Consider the following 16,834-nt stretch of genomic DNA (forward strand, 5'->3'; position numbering starts at 1 on the left):
GTTGTATTTCCTTTTCTTCAAAGCCCTTCTCTTATCAAATTATTTTGAGTTAAGGTGTGAAAAGGTTGCCTGTGCTATTCTTTACAAATAATATTTGCATTTTAACTGTTGCCTATCACGACTTAATTTAGGGTTCCTCAACCTGGTTCTGGTCTAAGAACCTGCTTCCCACAAATTCTGAGAGTTCTGAGGAGAATTTAAAACTTCTGATCATTTGATGATTATCTTTGGATGATATCTTTAAAAATAACACAGGCGTATTCTGGATCTTCTAAATGACCACGGGGTAACTAAATGTTTCCTATAATTGTATTCCTAGAGTATGTATTTACAATTTCATTAGTGACAAGTGCCAATTTCATTGGTACAATCTCTGGTTAATAAGAAAGGAACAGATGTGAACTTAATGGTAAATAATGATTTTGCACTAAGTGATGCCCATATGTCAGCACTGTCTGCCAAAAACTAGGATAGAAAAATATTGTGGAAGGATTCAAATATCTAGGCCCATGGGCAGCAAATTAATTTCAGCAAAACAACATCAATAGTCATATTAAATCAGTTATTAATTTTAATATTACTAGCCTTGTATCTTTGTTTCATTTTTAAATTTGCTTTGGTATGAGTTACAAGAACAAGAAGTTTATAACTGATTTTACATTGTATATATTTAAATAACATTTTAATAATAATTTTAGTCAACTGAATAGCTTGCGATTTTTGAATTGATTTATTTGATTTCAGCTATGATTTCCTAAAATTTAAGGGACACTCATTTAAAGGCAAGAAAGATAATTATATAGAAATCTACAGTTCATCAGACAGTTTGTACTTTGGGTAATTTACAAAGCCCTCAATACCAGTAGTTTTCATCCCAATAATTGGTTTTGGAAATGGAGAATAAATAAGTAGTCAGTCAATGTTTTTGGCCACAACAGATTAATTGAGGAGGGAAATGTTAATCTATCCACTTTTAAAATATCTATACGACAATATTCTCTAAAGGAGAGTCTCATCATTTATAAACAATGAAATATTAGAGAGAGAAACTTTTAAGGAATATAACCTATTTCTGCTTATCTCAGCAAGTCTTTTGTAGAGTCATGATGATGTTTCAGATTTTTACTTTACAGACTAACATGCATTAAGCTGTCCTCCACTGTAGTCTGAATTAGGTGTAAAAGGCAAACATTATTATTTTACCATTTGTTTGCCCTCCAAGGTGGCCTATTACGTGTTAGATGAAGCACAGGTTTTTTTTGTTTTATTTTGTTTTGTTTTTTTTTAGTGGGGTCTGTAAAGCTCTCACCATCCACTTTTGTCCATCACTCTGGCCTCAGTTCTCATACTACAGCCATACTGTCCTTCTTACAACCTCTGAGCCTTACTAGGCTTCTCTCAATTTGGTGCCTTCATAGAGCCTTTCTTTTTGCTTGGCACCTTTTTCTCCTCATTGGTCCCCATGTAATACCCAGGCTTTTTTCTTTTCAGGTAGTCTCATATCCATCGTTCCCTCTGAGAAACTTCTCCTTCATAGGACTTACCACACTTGATTATAATTTGTTCTTTAGTCATCTGTATTTCCTGTTAACCAAGAATAATAACTTTTATAAGCCCCTTGTAGGACATACGTGTATGAAATAGTCACACTCCCTATTCTAACAATTTTACCTTAGGACATAATTAGAAATGCAGAGTTATGTACAAATAGGTTTAGTGAATTTTTAGTATCTTATTGAAACATAACATGGATATATATAAAACTGTGCAAGTCATAAGTGTAAAACTTAATGAATTTTCACACAGTGCAATCACCACCCAGATTAGGAAAAACCATCTCCCTAGAAGTCCCTTCACACTCCCTGACAGTCACTACCCTCACCTGCCTTTCCAAATATAACCAATATCCTGACTTCTAATTAAATAGACCCATTTTTCCTGTTCTTGTACTTTTTATTGATATATAACAGTTGTACATATTTTGGGGGTATGTGTAATATTTTGATACGTGCCCAAATGTGTAATGATCAATCCATGGCAATTGCTGTCCTTGAACTTTTAAAAAGTAATCTTCCAGCATGTATTCTTTTGCGTTAGGCTTCTCCATCCCATTTATGTATGTAAGATATATTCCTGTTGAATGTAGTAATAGGCTCTACATATTCATTGTTGTATAATATTTTATTATGTGAAAGTTACCTGTGATGGTTAATTTTATGTGCCAGTTTGACTGGGCTAAGGGATACTCAGATAGCTGCCAAAACATTATTTCTGGGTATGCCATTGAGGTTGTTTCCTGAAGAGATTAGCATTTAAATCTCTCTGAGTAAAGAAGATGGTCTTCACCAGTGTGGCTGGGCATCATCCAATCTGTTGAAGGCCTAAGCAGAACAAAGAGGTAGAGGAAGGGTGAATTTACTCTCTCTGTTGGAGCTGGGATATCCATCACTTCCTGCCCTGACATCAGCACTTCTGGTTCTCAGGCCTTGTACTTGATTTGTAACTATACCACCACATTTCCTGGGCCTTTTGCTTGCAGATAGGAAATGGGGGGACTTCATAATCACGTGAGCCAGTCTCTCATAATAAATCTCTGTCCCTCTATCTATCTTTCATCTATCTATTTTCTATCCTATTCATTCTGTTTCTCTGGAGAACCTGACTAACACAATACCACAGTGTATTTATCTAAGCTATTATTGATGGGCATTTAGGTCAATTTTAAATTTGAGCTATTATGAACAGTGCTAGCATCAACATTCTGATACTTGGTGCACATATGCACACATTTTTCTATCATATATACCCATAAGTAAATCGCTTGCTCAGAAGATATATGCATTAGTCCATGTTCATACTGCTAAGAAGAAATACCTGAGACTGTGTAATTTATAAAGAAAAAGAGGTTTAATGGACTCACAATTCCACATGGCTGGGGAGGCCTCACAAACATGGTGGAAGGCAAAGGAGGAGCAAAGGTGCATCTTACAGGGCAGCAGGCAGGAGAGCATGTGTGGGGGAAATGCCCTTCATAAATCCATCAGATCTTGTGATACTTATTCACTATCATGAGAACATTACAAGAAAAAAACCACCCTATGATTCAATTACCTCCCACTGGTTGTCTCCCATGACATGTGGGGATTATGGAAGCTCCAATTCAAGATAAGATTTGGATGCTGACACAGCCAAACCATATTATTTTGCCCCAGCCCCTCCCAAATCTGATGTCCTCACATTTCAAAGCAAATTATGCCTTTCCAACAGTTCCTCAAAGTCTTAACTCATTTCAGCATTAACTCAAAAGTCCACAGTCCAAAGTCTCGTCTGAGACAAGGAAAGTACCTTTCCACCTATGAGCTTGTAAAAACAAAAGCAAGTTAGTTACTTCCTACAGTGGAGATCCAAGCATTGGGTAAATACACCCATTTCAAATGGGAGACATTGACCCAAAAAAGGGGCTACAAGTCCCACACAAGTCCAAAATCCAGCAGGGCCATCACACCTTAAAGCTCCAAAATGATCTCCTTTGACTCCAGGTCTCACATCTGGGTCAGGCTGATGTAAGAGGTGGGTTCCCATGATCCTTGGGACCATATGGCTTTGCAGAATATAGCGCCCTTCTGGCTGCTTTCCCAGGCAGGCATTGAGTGTCTGTGGCTTTTCTAGGCACATGTTACAAGCTGCCAGTGGATCTACTATTCTGGGGTCTGGAGGATGGTGGTCCTCTTCTCACAGATCCACTAGGCAGTGCCCTAGTTTAGACTCTGTGTGGGGGCTCCTACCCCAGATTTCCCTTCAGCACTGCCCTAGCAAAGGTTCCCCATGAGGGCTTTGCCCCTGCAACACACTACTGCCTGGACATCCAGGTGTTTCCATACATCCCCTGAAATCCAGGCAGAGGTTCCCAAACCTCAATTCTTGACTTCTGTGCACCCGCAGGCCCAACACCATATGGAAACCACCAAGGCTTGGGCCTTGCATCCTCTGAAGCAGTGGCCTAAGCTGTGCATTGACCATTTTTAGCCATGCTGGGATGTAGGGCACCAAGTCTTGAGGCTACACAGAGCAGCAAAGCTGTTGGCCCAGCCCACAAAATCATTTTTTCCTCCTAGGCCTACCAGCTTGTGATGGAAGGGACTGCCATGAAGACCTCTGACATGCACTGGAGACAGTTTCTCCATTGTCTTGTGATTAACAATTGACTCCTTGTTACTTATGCAATTTTCTGCAGTCAGCTTGAATTTTTCCTCAGAAGAGACATTTTTCTTTTCTATTGTATTGTCAGGCTGCAAATTTTATAAACTTTTATGCTTGGCTTTCCTTTTAAATATAAGTTTCAATTCCAAACCATATCTTTGTGAATACATAAAACTGAATGCTTTTAACAGCACCCAAGTCACCTCTTAAATGCTTAGACATTTCTTTCACCAGATACCCTAACTCATGTCTCTCAAGTTCAAAGTTCCACAGATCTCTAGGGCAGGGGCAAATGCCACTAGTCTTTTTGCTAAAATATACAGCAGTCACCTTTATTCCACATCTCCATCTGAGACCACCTCTGCCTGGCCTTCATTGTCCATATCACTATTAGCATTTTGGTCAAAACTATTCCTCAAATCTCTAGGAAGTTCCAAACTTTCCCACACTTTCCTGTCTTTTTCTGAGCCCTCCAAACTGTTCCAGCCTCTGCCTGTTACCCAGTTTCAAAGTCACTTCTACATTTTTGGATATCCTTATAGTACCCCACTCTACTGGTACCAATTTAGTGTATTAGTCCATTTTCACACTGCTATGAAGAAATACCTGAGACTGGGTAATTTATAAAGAAAAAGGGGTTTAATCAATTCACAGTTCCACATGGCTGGGGAGGCTTCCCAATCATGGCAGAAGGTGAAGGAGGAGCAAAGGCATGTCTTACATGGTGGCAGGCAAGAGACCATGTGCAGGGGAACTGCACTTTATAAAACCATCAGATCACATGAGACCCATTCACTATCAGGAGAGCAGCACAGGAAAAACCTGCCCCTATGATTCAATTACCTCCCACTGGGTCCCTCCCATGGCATGTGGGTTTATGGGAACTACCATTCAAGATGTGATTTGGGAGGGGACATAACCAAACCATATCAGTGTGTGTATGTTTAAGATTTCTATAGAATGTTAAAATGTTTTGTTATGACTAGACAATTCACAGAAGAAAAATATATAAGTAATAATTATACAAAGTGGTGGTCAGAACATTTAGTAATCAGAGAAATGTAAACTAAAACACTTTATACATGACCAGATTGGCTAAATTTTGTATCTATATAATACTAAGCTTGGATGAGAAAATGGAAATCCTCAACTGTTGAAAGAAGTGAAAAATTGGAGCCACCCTTTTCAAATTGGTATGACTTAATTTTTCTCATTGCTGTATCCTCAACACGAAAAGGAGAAGTATGCTGTTGAATGAGTGAATCTGCATGATAAATAGTATATATAACATGTACAATAATCTAGTAATTCTATTACCGAATGTATATGCCAGAAAAATTCCCATAGAGGTACATAAAAAAGCATGCAAATAAATGTTTACTGTAAAATTATCTCTAGTGGGGAGATTATAAAACAGAATGGGAACAAAGGGATAAAATTTACCAAAATTAACCAGGGGAATAAACTAGACATACATATAGATATATCAGAAAAAGTAATGTTAACCAAAAGAGCTATGAAGCTGAATAGAATATGCAACAAAATATAATTTATATAAATAAAACCAAACATATGAATCCTATTTATTGTTCATGTAATAGTATATAAATAAAATAAAGATTAATTGAAAGGACAAGCATTGGATACATGACAGTGAAAGCATGGTGTGATATGGAATTGGAGTTAAAATAGAGAAACATAATAAAATATATAAATAAATACAAAAAAATAATAAATGAGACATTGTGCATAGTGCATTAGTGTGTGCCACAAACTGTAGAGTATTATTGCTTATGTTAATATGATCTAGCACTCCTGTGGTGCAAACATTTAGACATGAAATGTTGCAGAAACAATACTCAGAAGAGGAGGTCCTGGATATGTCCTGGGTGTACAACTGTAGATAAATTTCTTCCTCTTTAGTGATCATCCTTCAATGAGCCTTTTCTCCACCTACAATTTTTTACAGACTTAAACCTGTAAACATAGCATTGTCAAAAACCGATTGTTATTTTAGTAAAGAGTTCTCACGATATTAGAATATGTGAAATGAGCAAATTATCAATCAAGTAACATAAAAATATTTCTAGAAAATATGCTAAAACACTGAAAATCTAAAACCTCTGTTTTTTATTCAACAATCCATTCACTATGTATGTGTTGAGTTCTTATTTCATGCATGGGCTTGTACTAATGTGTGAAGATGTAAAGAAATAGTGAAACAGTTGAGTTAGACAGAATTCTTTGAGCTGTTGCCTTTATGATAGCTATAAAGATAAAAACTATTTCCCTGGACAGCCATGCTCATCTCAGTTCCCACTGGGATCCCAGACAGCTAAACTGGAGTCTTGCATCTTTAGTAAACCAATTACTCTTCAACATCCTAACCTAGATATTACTTTCATCTTCTTTACCCTAAATTTAGTCAAAGAAGCTGCAAGTGTTCATAAGAACTGTTAAGTACCATATTTCTAGTCCACATATTTTTAAAATATGTTAACATCTCTCAAAATAGGATGCATCTTAAAATTAATGGTATCTTTCAATTGCTGTTAGCCAGGAGACAACTATGGTGGAGTTGTTATTGCCTACGCATAAGTCACCTTATCATAACTGTTTATAACATCATTACTTCAATGGAGTTGGAAATATTTTGGAGATAACACATGAGTTTGAATGCTTTTTAAGTGTCTTATAATTCAGCATTGAAATTAAATCATTATAGCATACAGAAATACATGAAAATAGAGTAGTTGGGCATATAGGGTTACCCTTGTTATTTCTATTGGTCAAATTGGACAAATTCATTTGCTTAAAATGGTGGAAACCAGTGTGGTGATTCCTCAAGGATCTGGAACTAGAAATACCATTTGACCCAGCCATCCCATTACTGGGGATATACCCAAAGGATTATAAGTCATGCTGCTATAAAGACACATGCACACGTATGCTTATTGCGGCACTATTCATAATAGCAAAGACTTGGAATCAACCCAAATGTCCATCAGTGACAGACTGGATTAAGAAAATGTGGCACATATACACCATGGACTACTATGCAGCCATAAAAAAGGATGAGTTCATGTCCTTTGTAGGGACATGGATGCAGCTGGAAACCATCATTCTCAGCAAACTATCAAAAGAACAGAAAACCAAATACCGCATGTTCTCACTCATAGATGGGAATTGAACAATGAGATCACTTGGACACAGGAAGGGGAACATCACACACCGGGTCCTATTGTGGGGAGGGGTGGGGAGGGATAGCATTAGGAGATATAACTAATGTAAATGATGAGTTAATGGGTGCAGCACACCAACATGGCACATGTATACATATGTAACAAACCTGCACATTGTGCACATGTACCCTAGAAATTAAAGTATAATAAAAAAAAGAAAAAAAAATTTGTCAGCAAGTCACTTAAGAGTCTTAATCATATGCCAATTGTACAGTTATCTATTACTATATAATAAATTACTCCAAAATGTAGTGGCTTAAAACAACAAATTATTACTATCTCAGATAGCTCCTGAAGGTCATAAACCTGGGAGCAGACGTTTGGGCGATTCTAGCTCAAGGTCTTTCATTACATGGCAGTTAGGCTTTCAGCCTAGACTGTATTCATCTGAAGGCTTGACAGGCTGATATGCTTGCAAGATGGCTCACTCACAGGAATGCTGGCAGGAGATATCAGTTTCTCACTATATGAATATCTCCACAGGGCTGGCTGAATTCCCTTAGAACGTAACAGCTGGCTTCTCAAAGAGCCATTGATCTGAGAGAGAGAGAATGATTAAGATGGAGACCACACTGGCTTTTAATGACCTAGTTTCCAAAGTCCTCCATTGTCAGTTCTGCTTTATCCCATTCTCTAGAGGTGATTCATTAAATTCAGCCCACTCTCAAGGGGACCAGAATTACTTTCTACCTCTTGAAAAGAAGAGTTTATGAACATATTTTTTTCAATGGCCACAATAACTTTCTGTTGATGACTGGTAAGATTGAGAAAACACTGGCAGAATAGGCATCAGAAGCTTGAAAGAAATATTGGAGCATCCTTTAAGTAATGATGTAGACACCACTACCACCAAAATATGACATTTTGTAACAAAATACAAATATCAACTACTGAGAGTTTAGGAGTGATTTATGAGTCTTATTCTAAACGTAAAGAATTTGTCGGACTATCTTAGCACAATTTTTGTATAGCTTCTTTGTTGCCTATGCATGAGTATAACATCATAAAAACATATGTCCAAATAAATAGCTGTTTCAATAAGAATAACAATTCTACATGATAAACAAGCATTGTGTTATAGTTTAATTATAAATATTTTTTCTTTTTTAATAGTAAAATTGATGGCCTGTTAGAGCCAGTGGAATTTGGTAAGTATCTGTGGTAGATTACATCATTTGGCTCCAATTCTTCAATACTTCCTACTTCCACATCCTCTGCTGTACCTTTAAAATGCCCACCCGCATATGTGGGTGACCTACCGTGCCTCTTGGTTCCGGGTTTATAATATGACTCGATTTGGTCAATAGGATGTTAGCAGACATGAGGCAAACAAAAGTTTGAGAGAGTAGCTACGTGTTTCCACACGCTTTCTTGCACCTCTGTCAGCTGTGAGAACATGCCAGGTCTAGCCTGCTGGAGGATGGGAGAAAAGTGAAACGGAGCCAAGTTACCCTAAAGGCCCCATCTAAGGGCAGCTTTGAACAGCTGACAGTCAACTGACTCCTGAACATGTGAGGGAGTTCAGTTCAGATAAGCAAAGCAATATATCTGACCTACTACTGTTCAAATGTGTGAGCAGTTTTTACTGTTATATGCCACTGAGGTTTTGTGAATAATGAATATAGTTCACTTAAAATAATGCATGTGTTTGCAACACTTTAATGTGACACGTCCCTTCCCTGTGATTACTTGAAGTGATTGTGTAATGTGGATAAGCTTTTCTAATGAAGTTTCGAAGTCCCTTGGAAACTTGTTGAATATTGTTTGAATATTCATGTCATTCTTAGAAATAATAAAAGCAGTGTAGATGGGACTGATTGACCATGGTTTCCCCTCACCTTTCATCACCAGGAGTAGTGTACATTTAAGATGTGGTAAAAGGAGGGTTTTCGTGCTGACAGGCATCTGATATTTCTTCTAGGGGAACATCCTTCTCCACTCCATCTAGTCCTGGTGGTTTTTTTTTTTTTTTTGAGACAGTGTTGCACTCTGTCACCCAGGCTGGAGTGCAGTGGTAGCACGGTGTCAGCTCACTGCAACCTCCACCCTCACAGTTCAAGCAATTCTCCTGCCTCAGCCTCCTGAGTATCTGGGATTACAGGTACACACCACTACGCCCAGCTGACTTTTTGTATTTTTAGTAGAGGTGGAGTTCCACCATGTTGGCCAGGCTGGTCTCAAATTCCTGGCCTCAGATGATCCACCCTCCTCAGCCTCCCAATGTGCTGGGATTATAAGCATAAGCCACCATGCCCGGCCGGTGGATATTTCTATTACAATGTTTGTGCCACCTTTTCACTACCCAGAAGGATAGACAGGCTATCCAAAATGGCAAATAAAATATACTACATTCCTGGGAATAATCTGAGTCTTCACTGAGATTTTCTATGTATGCTAAGTCAGAGTGAGAGAGGCTCTAATACTTTTGGACCACTGATCAGGAGGACGTAGGTTTGGATGTCAGCACCCCAGATTCCTTCCACAAAAAGATAAGCTGCCAGAGATGCAGAATCCATGGATGAAGAGAAACCCTGAGAACATTACTAAAGCCCTTATATCTATTCCATCTTAGAGACTACATTATTTGAGCCAATAGACTCTTTTTTTATTATTTCCTTAAAGCTGTTGGAGTTGAGTATCTGTCATTTGCAACTAAAAGAATTCTGAACAATTGAGAAGTGTTATCCCTATTTTAGAGAAGAGGAAACTGCACCTCAGAATGTCACATTTCTTGTCCAAGGTCTTATAGGTAGTAACAGGTAGCATTAAAATATTATCACAGATCTGTCCAATGGTCATGATCTTTTCAAAATTTCATTTTTAAAAAAGTTGTTTTAATGTACATACTGTAAAGCTCACCCTTTTGATGGGCAATTTTGTGAGTTTTGACAAATGCACAGATTTGAGTCACCACAACCAGTTCTATTGCCCCTAAGAGTTCCCTTATGCTGCTTCTGTGCAGTCAGACCCTCCACCTCCTCTTAACTCCTTGCGACCACTAGCATTCTGACTGTTTCATGAATGTTCTATAAATGGCATCACACAGCATTTTGAATCTGGCTTCTTTTCACTTAGCATAATGCATTTGAGTTTCATCCATATTGTTGTAAACTATCAACATAAATGCTTTCTGAAAAGATGCTTAGAGCAGCATTTCAGTCACATCCACATTAGTGTGAGTGATGCGTATCAGGTTTTAAAAAGAGGAAATGAGAACTATACTAGGTTGAGACAATATATGTCCATTCAGTACCTGTGAATGTGACCTTATGGTCATGCTGGATATTAAGGTGCTCCATAATCCAGTGACTGGTGTCCTGATAAAAGAGAGAAACGTGGACACCAAGACACACAGGGTCTTGCCATGTGGCAAGAGGTAGAGATCGGAGTGTTACAGCTGCAAGCCAAAGAATATCAAGCACTGCCTGCAACCATGAAAAGAAACGAGAGAGGGGTTTAGAACAGATTCTCCTTCAGAGTCTCCAGAAGGCAGGCTGACACCTTCATTTTAGACTTACAGCCCCCAGAAGTGTGAGAAAATAAATTATGTGTTGTAAGCCCCTTAGTTTGTGGTAATTTTTACTGCAGTTCTGGGAAACAAATGCAAGAAAAGATTAAGATATTTGGCTTTGCTTTCAAGGCAGCATCTGTGAAAGAAAATGATCCTGAATGAAAAAGGATTAACTTCACAGTTGTGCTCGAGGATGAGCCTGGCTGAATTCTAGAGCAAAATTAGTAATAGCATTGTAAGAACTGATATATATTACCCCAGGCAGCGGACTTATTTCTAGTAATGGAAAAGTGAAACTTGGTTTTAAAATAGGGTGAACAATGGTGAAGCCTATAAACTAGCTTACAAGTCAATTCATTCAAAGTCATCATATGTCTATTCTGAAGAAACAAATACTGAAGTTTGGAGGAGGCTTTCATCATTTTTTTTTATTAGCAACCTCCAGAAGATGATAGACTTGGGAAATTAAGTATTAAAATTTAATTCATTTTCCAAGTATCATGAAGGAAAAAGAAAAAGTCCACATTCCTTTAGAAGAGAAATCTTCTGAGGTGCATTTTCGTCTGCAGTCTGGATACAAACAAGGTAGGGTATATTTTTGCCAGACAAAAAGTGCATTGTATTTTGATATTAAGATGTAGAACAAAATAAGAATAATTATAAACAAATCAGCATTTTAGGCAAGCCAAGGTTATGGAGAGATATTAAGTTATGTAGACATGCTATTGAAATATATTGTTCTTTCAGTTGACACTATCAGTTAATCCAGCCTGCAGTGATCATGAACACCTCAAACCTAACTCCCTATCAGATAGTACTGAACACTCCCTCCAAAATATAGCTCAGTCCCCAAATTCTGATTTGATAAATCTGGACTGGGGTCCAGGGAATTCATTTTAATTTTTCTAATTCTCCAGGTGATCCTGAAGGGCAACCAGGTTTGAGAATCATTAACATGGAACACACTCTCACAGAAAGAAGCTTTGATCTCCCAAAGCCTGGAGAATCTGAGCTGGGGTCAGTCGAAGGCCAAATACCAAATACAAAATATTAGAAGCGAGCTAATCTAATACTTAAGGTCTAGAAACAGAGACAACGTCCAAACAGGAAAACCAGAATCCAAGGGAAAGCACGCTTCATGAAACAGGAAGGGAGATGAGAATTCCAACGCGAAACCACTATCAGAACACAGGCAGCCATGGGATGCAGTTTTCTGGGCCCAGCCTGCCTCAGGACTCAGAAGCTTTACCTGTAGCAAACTCCTCCTATAGATTCATGCCATTATGCAGATACCTCTATTCCAGGCTCAGCTCATTCTGGGTTAAAAAGTCTCATTTTTTTAGCATCTAGCAGCTTGCTTTAGTGTTTCAGTTTACATTGATATTCACTGACATCTTCATGGGTTGAAGTTATTTACCAGGTGATCTTATTTCAAGGTAATAATGACTCTGTGTGTGTTTCTATGTGCGTACTTTTTGTAGTATCTTCAAATACTGAACTGTTGCTTAACCAGAATATTTATTTCCTGCTATTGAACTTGTAATGAAAACCTTCTAAAAATAAATTGAAACTTGAGGTAAATTGAAAGGACAGTTGTTCTTTCTTGGGTAACAGTAAGACGTTTATTACTTTATACTAATTTTTTTTTCATTCATAAAAAGGACAAAGCACAGTCCTATACTACTCCATTGAAAAAATGATAAAAAATAACTAAAAAATCAATTCAATATTTATCAGTATCAAATAAAACTACTATCACCTTTCCTGAAATACAAAGAAACAACAGATGTATCTATACCTATATAAAGTTTAATTTAGAATCTTGCGTCTTAAAGCAGATGATTATTAGTTAGCTTGACAACAGTTTAAAACTGATGGTCCCAGTTAAATCTGTACAATTGTATGAGAAAATGAAAAGCTTGAGTTATCAGTGTACGAGAGATTTTAAACTACTTTATCTCTGTCACAAATTCAAAACTAAACAACCTCCAAAGTCTGTTTTCCTCTTACCTTTCGGAACCATTTCATGCAAAATCCAACCAGTTTTGCTCATTATTGTCATATATTAGAAAATAAAAGGCAAGCATGCATTTGGCAAAAGATTTAGTTGTTGATTATATAAAAATGCCCAACATGGGTCACATTGCAAAAGTAAAACCCCAAAGTGTAACAATGAAAACACAAACATTTGTACAGAAGGAATACAGAGTATTCGTTTCCCTAAAGTATGAAGACATTTTGTTTCTTTTTCAAATACTTAAATATTTTATGAAATCTTGCAATGATCTTAAGACTGTTGACGTACTTCCACTGGGAAATCATCCATTTCACTGATTTTTAAAAGTTTCATTTTATAACAAAGAGTTAAATGTAAACTAATGAAATATTTATTGATATTTTCATAACGAAGGCTCTAAACATTTACACATCGATATATAGTACAAAAATTATACAAATTAAAGAAAGGGGGGTAAAGTAGTAATAGATCTATTTTGCTTCCTGTAAATATTTTTTACGAACCTATATGGTATCCTTTCTAAAAAGATAAACTCTAATTAGCTAGCAAGTCTGTGCTAATAAAATAGGATTATACCTCTTGAAGCATCCAACATTGCACTAGTTCATGAGCCAGCTAATTCTTTATTACTCGATTTCTTTTACATCCACATTCAAACACATTTCCGTGCACACCATGGAGAATGAATAAATGTGCATCTTCCTTTTCACAACTTATAAAAATCCAAAGCACCAACACTTGGGAGACATCATTGGAAAGACATATTATTTGCCTCCTCCTGGCCTTCCAGTTTTGCATACTCTTCAAAGTACCATTAGCAATATATTGATTTGGCATTTTTAGCCTGTTTTCAGTATTGCATTGAAGTGGGAATTGAGCTTAAAACTAATTTTTTTATTATTATTATTATGCAAAATGGAATGCTGTAGCTTTTTCAACCTACAGGTGACTTTTTGATCTGACATCTGCAATAAAGAAACATAATACTTAGGAATGAAGCAGAAAAACCAAGATACTAGTAATTGTGATATTCACTTAACTGTCACTTATTCCTAACCGTGTAAAGACTGTCACATCTCAATAAAAAAGGAAGCACTCTACTTTTCAAAATTTGTCATTCCACATATGAACAAATATAGCAATATCATGATATTCTAGATAAGAGCTGTGATTTTTGAGATTTGAAATTGATAAGAAAAGCATAAAATAACTTCAGAGTAGAATATAAAAGTAAAAAAAAAAATCTTTATATGGTATGTTAACTTTACTATTAAAAACTGATTCTGAAAATCAAATATTTAGAAAATTATTTACTTTGAAAATAAAAATACTGATAGTAAGTTCTAGAATTTGGTTTTCAATAGTCAAAATCTTTCAACTCATGATTTGATAACGGGATTTATGACAAAATATTTGTTACACTTTAAACTCAAGATGTCATGAATGATAGGGGCCATTCAATAATATGCAGTACCCAAAACAGTGAGGAAATTACAAGAGACTGTATTACTCTTACATTTACCACATACAACCAACAATTCAATCTCTATTATATTTCACAACTTGTTATTAAATTTAAAGCACCTGTATATGGTGATTTGACTTTCACTCTACAGCCTATAGTATTGAACTGAACACTGTAACTTGTCCCATTGGGTTAAATCATGCAACTGTCACAGAATCAGGTTAAATGGTTTATAAGGCATATTGGAACGAGTTAAAAATCATTTATATCTATTTAAAAGTTTATTCTTTTGGATGAAGGGGTTCCTGAATGCCTCAGTCATCATGTGTGTTGTAAATCAGTTGAATAGTTTGTTAAAGTAAAATTTATTTGGCTTAGGATGCAGCCGCAGAAATTGGAAGGAATTGTGGTCATCCAAGGGATGAAGGATGTCTTCTGAGCTGGGGTGGGAACAGCAGCTATCACAACACATTCAGAATTCCAAGTAGACAAGGATGCCAAGGGCAGGCAGCAGCAAGCCGAGAAGACTTGGCGATGAGGTGGGTGCACCTACAAGGTAAACCGAAAGTGTGCATATTATTTCATTGATAAACGCCACTATTGCTCATTGAGTCTGCTTCGGCTGAGGCAAGATTGCATAGCCCTGGAAAACAAATGGGTCCTTTTACAAAACAGAGTCTCTTATGCTTACCTGATTTAAGAAAAACAAAAGCTTTTGATCAAAGATTTTGTGTATGAGATCATGTGAATTGTTTACACAACATGATTAAATTAATCATTTAAAATAATATGATCACAAATGTGTATGTTGTCCCTATGATCTGTCCCAAATTCCTACCAGAAGGCAAAAGGTCAAGAAACGTATATACAGGTGTTAAAAAGGTAAGCTTTATAAAAATAAGATAAAGAGATAACAGTAAAAATACAAATAATTTTTCCTGAGATAATGACAACGTAGGTATGCTAGGTAGATCTTGCATAATTTCACATCCCAATGGTTTTAAGACATTTATACACTTATATGGAATGATTTAAGTAATGTATTTCTGATAATATTAAATAGTATCATTCAATTTTTACCTAAAGAACAATTGCCCTGAGATATTATACTGTGAATTAAAAATTGAAATGATGTATTATAATAAGCTATGGACTTATTTCATATCTTGGGTGACACTTAGAAGGGATACTCCTATAATCAAGTAAGTTTATGGGTCTTGACGACATGAGAATTTTTGAGAAACTGCTGTAAAGTAGGACCAAAGAGTCATACTCTTTCTTCCCAGTGTCCATAGCTATTAGGCACTATCTTCTTTTTTAACAAATTAATTATTATCTTTTAAGAGACAGAGTCTTGTTCTCTTGCTCAGCCTGGAGTGTAGTGGTTCAGTCATAGCTCACTGCAGCCTCAAACTCCTGGGCCCAAGTGACCCTCCTGCCTCAGCCTCCCAAAGTGCTGGGATTACAGGTATGAGCCACTATGCCTGGCTGGTACTATCTTCAATGAACATGCTGCTAGAATGAGTGAAGGCCTAAAAAATGTAGTCAATGGCTTACAAATGTAACAGGTTTTGTTAATTTTTGAAAGTTTATTCTCTAAATTTGAAACCACCAAATAAATTATTATCTATCCTATTAAAAGTGACCAAAAACAGCTCATTCTTTAGCATGGTCCTTTTATATTCAGGAAGATTTAGGGCATTTCTCCTGAATCTCTGTCATTAAAAGCACATTCTAGTGTCTTTCTACTTGCTTGTCTTCAACATCGCCCTGCCTGGGGCTTTTGGTGCTGCCTGGAAACATAAGAGGGAAAGCTTTATCAGATATAGATAAAGTGGTTCTTAGAAATGAGCAGGAAAGTCAGTGTCAAAAAGTCAGCGCAGATAACAAGGGCAATATAAACAGCCCTCAAGTAGCAGAACTCCTAAGGACACTATCAATAACAATAGTAAACTTATCATTACTATGAGCGATGCTACTTACTGTCCTACAGCCAGCTACAAGACTATGTTGGCTCATTACGTATATTATGACATGACTACAACAACATACAATGGTAGGTCTTATTACCCCAATTTTATATATTTTGTAACTGAGTCAGGTAAAATGACTTGCTCAAGTCCAATAGTCACTAGAGGGCAGAGACAGGATTGGAATTCAGATCTGTCCAGCTGCAAAGGCCATGTTCTTTTGACCTCTCTGCCGTGTTCCTGCAGATAACTTTAGCAAGGGACCAGTTTCAGAAATGCAGAAGGACACAGCACTCTGCACTTAATGTGTCAAGGCAAGGGCACAGAAGGAAAATAATAAATGTCATACGGAAAATAGCTAACACATAAACTTTCTAAGAGGTCTTTGTATTCTTGTAATTTTTTTTACCTTCTACTTTTCTACATATT

The 16,834-nt window shown here is 36.7% G+C and overlaps 1 protein-coding gene across 2 annotated transcripts in view; it reads right to left on the reverse strand.

Annotated features, from left to right (window-relative positions):
- Positions 1 to 12,552: 12,552 nt before the first annotated feature.
- Positions 12,553 to 16,834, reverse strand: part of CNTN1 (contactin 1) — a 409,794-nt gene continuing 405,512 nt past the window's right edge. For both annotated transcript variants that reach the window (XM_011936103.1, XM_011936102.1), the window contains exon 24: positions 12,553 to 14,984. In XM_011936103.1, the coding sequence (XP_011791493.1) occupies positions 14,908 to 14,984 (77 nt within the window). In that variant the 3' untranslated portion in view covers positions 12,553 to 14,907. The remainder of the gene's footprint in view (positions 14,985 to 16,834) is intronic.

Source organism: Colobus angolensis, unplaced genomic scaffold (assembly GCF_000951035.1).
Source record: "Colobus angolensis palliatus isolate OR3802 unplaced genomic scaffold, Cang.pa_1.0 Scaffold150, whole genome shotgun sequence".
Classification (NCBI taxonomy): domain Eukaryota; kingdom Metazoa; phylum Chordata; class Mammalia; order Primates; family Cercopithecidae; genus Colobus; species Colobus angolensis.